The 7,240-nt window shown below is 39.0% G+C and overlaps 1 gene segment (V, D, J or C); it reads right to left on the minus strand.

Moving 5' to 3' along the window:
* LOC101358286 (T-cell receptor alpha chain V region CTL-L17-like) overlaps nt 1–6,667 on the minus strand; it is a 36,872-nt gene extending 30,205 nt beyond the window's left edge. Inside the window, 1 exon segment of the V gene segment in view lies at nt 6,002–6,667. Within this exon segment, the coding sequence occupies nt 6,002–6,418 (417 nt within the window).
* Nucleotides 6,668–7,240: the final 573 nt, after the last annotated feature.

Genomic DNA, 7,240 nt, shown 5'->3' on the forward strand with positions numbered 1-7,240 from the left:
AAGATGTGGGGAAATTGGAACCCTTACTCATTGCTGATGGGAACGAGAAATGGTACAGATATTGTGGAAAATAGTGTGGCAGTTCCTCAAAAAACTGGAAATAGAAGTACCATATGACCCAGAAATTCTACTTCTACGTATATACCAAAAGTACTTGAAAGTAGAGACTCAGACAGAGACTTGTACACCAATGCTCATTGCAGTACTATTCACAATACCCAAAAGGTGGAAACAACCTAAATGCCATCAACAGATGAATGGATAAAGAAAATGTGGTACATACATACAATGGAATTCTACTCAGTCACCAGGAAAAATGAAGTCTTGATACATGCTACAATAGGGATGGAACTGGAAGACGTTATGCAGAGTGAAATAAGTCAATCACAAAAGGACAAATGTTGTATGACCTCACTTATATAAAAAGACAAGAAAAGGCAAATGGATAGAGAACAAAGTTTATTAGTGGTTAGCAGGGTTGGAAAGAAGGGGGAAAGGGGAAGTTAGCAGTGATGGAAATATCATGTTGATTAAGGGTAGGTTGCACAGCAGATTATTATAACTGATGTCAATAAGCTGTACACCTGTAAACAGATGAATTTGCAAAAGTTGTGTGATAGATATATTTACAACAATGACAAAAAAAAGTAGCTGCTGAGGCTGGTTTCTTGGTTAAGAGTTTTAGGGTCATGGCTTCATAGGACATGCCAATTAATTGGTCTAATAACATGTTTAGTGACTCTGTTCTATCTCCTAGTTCAATATCTAGTGCCTGGGGTCTCAAAAGCTTGCAAGCGGCCATCCAAGGCACAACAATGGTTATCTATTCACCTGGAACAACAGAGGAAGGAGACTTAGGAATAAGAGGAAGATGTGGAATGTGTGATTAATTGCCTCCCTGAACAACTGCCTCCTTTGCCATGAGACCAGAAGAACCAGATGGTGCCCAGCTAATATTAGTGAACATTTTGATCAAAGAGTCCATAGAAGAATTCTTATGAAAAGGGGGAAAATACAGAGCAAAATTTCTATTTTTAATGGACTCCAGGCTTCCTGGAGCCATGAAGGTTGGACAGACCCCTGAAACTATTGATCTGAGACAATCTTTAAACCTTAAACCACAAATATCCCCTGAAGTATTCTTAAAATTACACAATAGCTTAGCTTAACTAGTAAAAAATGTCTGCTTTGAGCATTATGCTCTTTTAAGAACTATCTATATGGGATCAAATTGACAACAACTCAAAAGATTGGATAGAAATCATAGGCGACAGTTGAATTTATGTTAATGGAGGAGAAAAAAGTTAGAAAAGGAGGGTGAGAATGGTTACACAACTTGAAGAACATAATGTCACTAAACGGTACATGTAGAAACTGTTGAGTTGGTATATGTTTTGCTATGTATATTCTGAACAACCACAACAAAATAAATAAAATTATATAAAAAAAAAAATTGTGAGGATGGGAGTGATGACCTCTAAGCTTTTCACGTACCAGACTAGAAACCATAAGTACTCCAGTGAAATTTTCATTTCAGTTATTGAAATTTTCATTTCTAAAATTTCCATTTTTTTCTTTTTTTCATGGCTTCCATTTCTCTGCTGATATTTTTCTTTTGTTCACTTATTAAGAACTTATTTTGCTTCAATTATTTGAACATATTTTCCTTTAGTTCTTTGAACACGTTTATAATAACTGTTTAAAATATTTGTCTGCTAAATTCAACGCCTAGGCCATCTCAGAGTCAGTTTTCATTGGTGGCTTTTTTCATTGACTATGAGTCACATTTTCCTGTTTATTTCCATGTATAATAATTTATGTTTGTCTAATCAAAATCAATGATGATGTTTCCACTGATGTATTTTAACTACTCTAACAAAGAATTCTTGTCTTTTTAAGGAATTCTTAAATCACACTTGAAGAAAGGAAAAGGACTTTAAAAAGACAAGAAAGAAAGAAAAGACCAAAATGGATGTCAGAAGAGACTGTGAAACTTGTTCTTGATCGTCGATGAAGTAAAAGATCTAAACAGAAGATTTCAAAAGGCTGCTTGAGAAGACAAAGTCAAGTATTATAATGAAATGTGCAAAGACCTGGAGTTAGAAAACCAAAAGAGAAAAACATGGTCAGCATTTCTCAAGCTGAAAGAAGTGAAGAAAAAATTCAAGTCTTGAGTTGCAATATTGATGATTTCTATGGGCAAGATACTGAAAGAAGCAGAAAGCATCAAAAGAAGATGGAAGGAAAACACAGAGTCATTGTACCAAAAAGAATCAGTCGACTTTCAGCCATTTCAGGAGGTAGCAAATGATCAAGAACTGATGGTACTGAAGGAAGAATTCAAAGCTGCAGTGAAGGCACTGGCAAAAAACAAGGCTCCAGGAATTGACCGAATACCAATTGAGATGTTTCAAGAAATGGGTGCAATGCTGGAAGTGCTCATTCGTCTATGCCAAGAAATTTGAAAGACAGCTACCTGGCCAATCAGCTGGAAGAGATTCATATTTGTGCCCACTCCAAAGAAAGGTGATTCAACAGAATGTGGATATTATCAAACAATATCATTAATATCACACAATTAAAATTTTGCTGAAGAGAATTCAAAAACGGTTGCAGCAGTACACCAACAGGAAACTGCCAGAAAGTCAAGCTAGATTCAGTAGAGGATGTGGAATGAGAGATATCATTTCTGATGTCAGATGGAACCTGGCTGAAAGCAGAGAACACCAGAAAGATGTTTACCTGTGTTTTATTGACTATGCAAAGGCATTTGACTGTGTGGATCACAACAAATTATACATGACATGAGGAAGAATGGAAATTCCAGAACACTTAATTGTGCTCATGAGGAACCTGTAAATAGATGAAGAGGCAATTGTTCAAACAGAACAAGGGTATACTGTGTGGTTTAAAACCAAGTAAGATGTGGTCAGGGTTGTATCCTTTCACCACACTTATTCAATCTGTATGCTGAGCAAACAATCCGAGAAGCTGGACTATATGAAGAAGAATGGGGCATCAGGATTAGAGGAAGACTCATTAACAACCTGCCATATGCAGATGACACAACCTTGCTTGCTGAAAGAGAACTTAAAGCACTCGCTGATAATGTTCAAAGACTACAGCCCTCAGTATGGATTAAACCTCAAGACAAAGAAAACAAAAATCCTCACAACTGGACCAATAAGCAACATCATGGTAAACGGAGAAAAGACTGAAGTTGTCAAGGATTTCATTTTACTTGGATCCACAATCAACGCTCATGGAAGCAGCAGTCAAGAAATCAAACAATGAATTGCATTGAGCAAATCTGCTGCAAAAGACCTCTTTAGAGTGTTGAAAAGCGAAGATGTCATTTTGGGGTGTGCCTGACCCAAGCCATGGTATTTTCAATCACCTCATATGCATTTGAAAGCTAGACAATGAATAAGGAAGACCAAAGTAGAATTGACAACTTTGAATTATGGTGTTGGTGAAGAGTACTGAATATATCATAGACTGCCAGAAGAAAGAACACATTTGTCTTGGTAGGAGTACAGCCAGAGTGCTCCTTGGAAGTGAGGATGGTGAGACTTCATCTCATGTACTTTGGACATGTTATGAGGAGGGACCATCATGCTTGGTAAAGCAGAGGGTCAGCGAAAAAGAGGAAGACCCTGGAGGAGATGGATTAACACAGTGGTTGCAACAGTGGGCTCAAATATAGCCATGACTGTGATGATGGCGCAGGACCGAGCAGCATTTCGTTTTGTTGCGTATAGGGTCCCTATGAGTCAGAACTGACTCAACAGCATTTAACTAACTATACCAATGTTAGCCTTAAAAAGAAGTGGAAGAAAGACTGCCAGTTAGATTGGTGCCCTCTTATTCCTGGATAAGGAGGCATCAAAGAAATCTAATTCACATTTAGCTGAATTCTCACCTATGCTCAGAAAGGTAGAATTAGATATGAAAGAAGTGGTTAAGTTATAGATTTTACCTTGTAGTTACAGTATCACCACAAGGATCTCCAGATGAACCAAACTAAGCAAAGCTATATATTGCCCCTTTTCTGTTCAGAAGGAGCCTTGGTGGCACAGTGGTTAAGCACTCACCTGGTAACCAAAAGGTCTATGGTTCGAACTCACCAGCCACTTCAACGGAGTAAGGTGGCAGTCTGCTTCTATAAAGACTACAGCCTTGGAAACCTTATGGGGCAGTTCTGCTCTGTCCTTGTGGGTTGCTATGAATCAAAATCATCTCTACAGCAATGGAATTCTGTTCAGAAAAGAGCGCTGTGGTGCAATGGCTAAGCGTTCGACTGCTAACAGAAAGGTCAGCAAACCAACCAGCCCCTCTGCGGGAAAAGAAACCTGGAGATCAGCTCCCGTAAACATTACAGCCTAGGAAACCCTATGAAGAGGTTCTACTCTGTCATACAGGGTCATTATGAGTTGGAATTGACTCAAGGGCACACAACAACATTCTGTTCGGAAGGTCTCTGGGTGGCACAAATAGTCTGTGCTGGTTTATTAACCTAAAGGTTAGAGTTTGGAAACCACCCAGTGGCACAATGGAAGAAAGGCTCTGCTTCCATAAAAATTGTTTTTGTTAGTTTCTGTCAAGTTGATTCTGACTCATGGTGACCCCCTGTGTGCAGAGTAGAACTGCTCTATAGGGTTTTCAAGGCTGTGACCTTTCGGAAGCATATTGACAGGTTTGCCTTCCAAGGTGCCTCTGGGTGGTTTCAAGACACCAATGTTTGGCTAGTAGGTGAGTGCCTAACCATTTGCACCACCCAGGGTCTCCTCCATAAAGATTAAGACCAAGAAAACTCTATGAAGCACTTCTACACTGTAACACATGAGGTCTTCATGAATTGTAAATGACTCCACAGCAAGGGGTTTTATTCTGTTCAGAAATGTATTCAGCATGACCTGAGGAATTAAAGAGCCAGATTAAACCATAGGTTAAGTATGAGATTTCCAGAGGTTTCCTCATGCTTTCTGAAAAGCATATTGAATTTCTACACCCTCTAACTGAAAAGAACTTCAGCTTCATAAAATCAGTTCATGAGGGACAAGTTCTAACAGTTTATAGACAAGCATGATGCATATAAATAAACCGTATTTTCAGGCTTTCATAGTCTGCAAGGGGTAATGAAACCTCCTTGTTGGTGGTGGTGGTGTTCTTAAGTGCCGTTAAGTTGGTTCCAACTCATAGTGACCCTATGTACAACAGAACAAAACACTGCCTGGACCTGTCCCATCCTCACAATCGCTGTTATGCTTAGGCCCATAGCTGCAGCCACTATGTCAATCCATCTTGTTGAGAGGATCTTCCTCATTTTCGCTGACTCTACTTCACCAAGCATGATGTCCTTCTCCAGGGACTGGTCTCTCCTGATAACATGTGCAAAGTATATGAGACAAAATCGAGCCATTCTTGCTTCTAAGGAGCATTCTGGTTGTATTAGATAAGATAATATGTGTAAAATGGGTGGTATCATAAAAGTTCAATAAAATTTAATAATTGTTAATATTATTATTGCTAATTTTCCTTCCTTTTTTCTTCCTCCTCTTTCTCCTCACCCTCTCCCCCTATTCTCCTCTTACTTTTCCTTCTTCTAATGGTGATTTAGCAAAGTTGGAGGTTGGATAGACTGGTCAAGGACCTTGGAAATATCTTTTTTATGTTTTTTCCCTCTGAAAATACAGGGGAAACAGGGTATCTTCTTTCCAGGATCTGGTGGGGACAAAGAATCACCCGAGATTATGCTTTAGCTAAACGAACAATCTCTTGCTGGAAGTAAAAAGGAGAGAAGTTAGACCCTTCGGCACCCTAAAGCTTAGGGAACTTTACTAACTCATTTGTAGAACTTGCCAAGTATCAGTCTTGCTTTAAACTCAAGTTGCCTCACCTACTTTAAAGTACACCCTTGCATGCTGCTGTGTGTAAATGGAAGCAAGTCTGTGGACCTCCCAGTCTGACACCCCAAAACAAGGATTGGCTTAGACCCCACCTGCAGGTTTAAGTACAGGCTGCAGGTGCCTGCAGAGCACTGTGCACTTGCTGCGCAGAAGTAGGTGGCTGAGTCTCCAGGCTGGGAGGCCGCAATACGCAGAGAGAGGTGTTTGGCACTTTTATTGAGGAAGACTGTGAATCTTCCCTCTTCATTTCCATCCACACCTGGACTTACAGATATCAGGGGAGCAGGGCCTTTAGCAGGGGATTTTTTGTACCATACGAAGTAAGCAAACAGATCATTATTGTAATCACAGTTCAAAATGGAAATTTCTCCTTCCTGGGTCTTCAGGGATGGAGGATTTTGCTTAACCTGCTGGTCATCCTTCTCCTTTGGTTGACTATTGGCCCCTGATTGGAAAGAAAGTAACAGATTTAAAATTTTATTCTTCAAGTCCCCACCGAAAACCCACATGAGTCAAAAAAAAGGAAGCACCTCCAGTTATCTCATCTCCCACCCTTGTAGTGGATCTTGGAGTTTTTCTACTATATTCAAATTTCCCTTCCATAACTCACAGTCTGACTGAAGCCATAGAACCAACAATAATGCTCCCAGGACCTTGTCCATTCTTCCTGTGAAGACTCAGGTTGTCTTCTCTCCCTCCCCAGGCAATTGTAAATTTGGCCTTAACTTCCTACACATCATTCACTTCCTTCCACAGGCCCTTCTATTTCACACATGAATATCTTGTGTGTGTGTGTGAAAGTTATTTCTCTTTATGAAAGGAAGCACTGCCCCCTTTGGTACACATGTAGAACATTTCTGAAAATGTATTTCCTAAAGATCAGTTTGTAATGCCTTCCCCATTTAAAAAAAGAAAAAAAGTTAGAACAAGAGATTGTAAGAGAAGGAAAGGTTTTCAAAGATCACTTAATTTAAATATATATTTTTGCAATAGTAGAAAATGGTAGCTGAGATATACAGAATTATATTAGGTCAAATCATGTCAACTGTCATACATAGGCAAATACCTTATTTTAAAATATTAAGAATTGATGTTTACTGGGGACACGTAAAGGCATGTATCTAATACAATGATGACAAATTTCAAACATGGGGAAAGTTTATTAGCTTTGCCTTTAATGTAATTATATTCTAACGTGGTCTTTAGATGTGTCCAAATTTTCCCTGGTTAAATAAACGGCACATGATAATTAAATAAGAATTAAATTTTGTGTGCCTCTCTTAAAAATGCAAATCAACACAACAAAATTCAACCTCTGTGTTAGATCACCC

This window comes from Trichechus manatus, unplaced genomic scaffold (genome assembly GCF_000243295.1).
Source record: "Trichechus manatus latirostris isolate Lorelei unplaced genomic scaffold, TriManLat1.0 scaffold00268, whole genome shotgun sequence".
In the NCBI taxonomy this organism is placed as follows: Eukaryota; Metazoa; Chordata; class Mammalia; order Sirenia; family Trichechidae; genus Trichechus; species Trichechus manatus.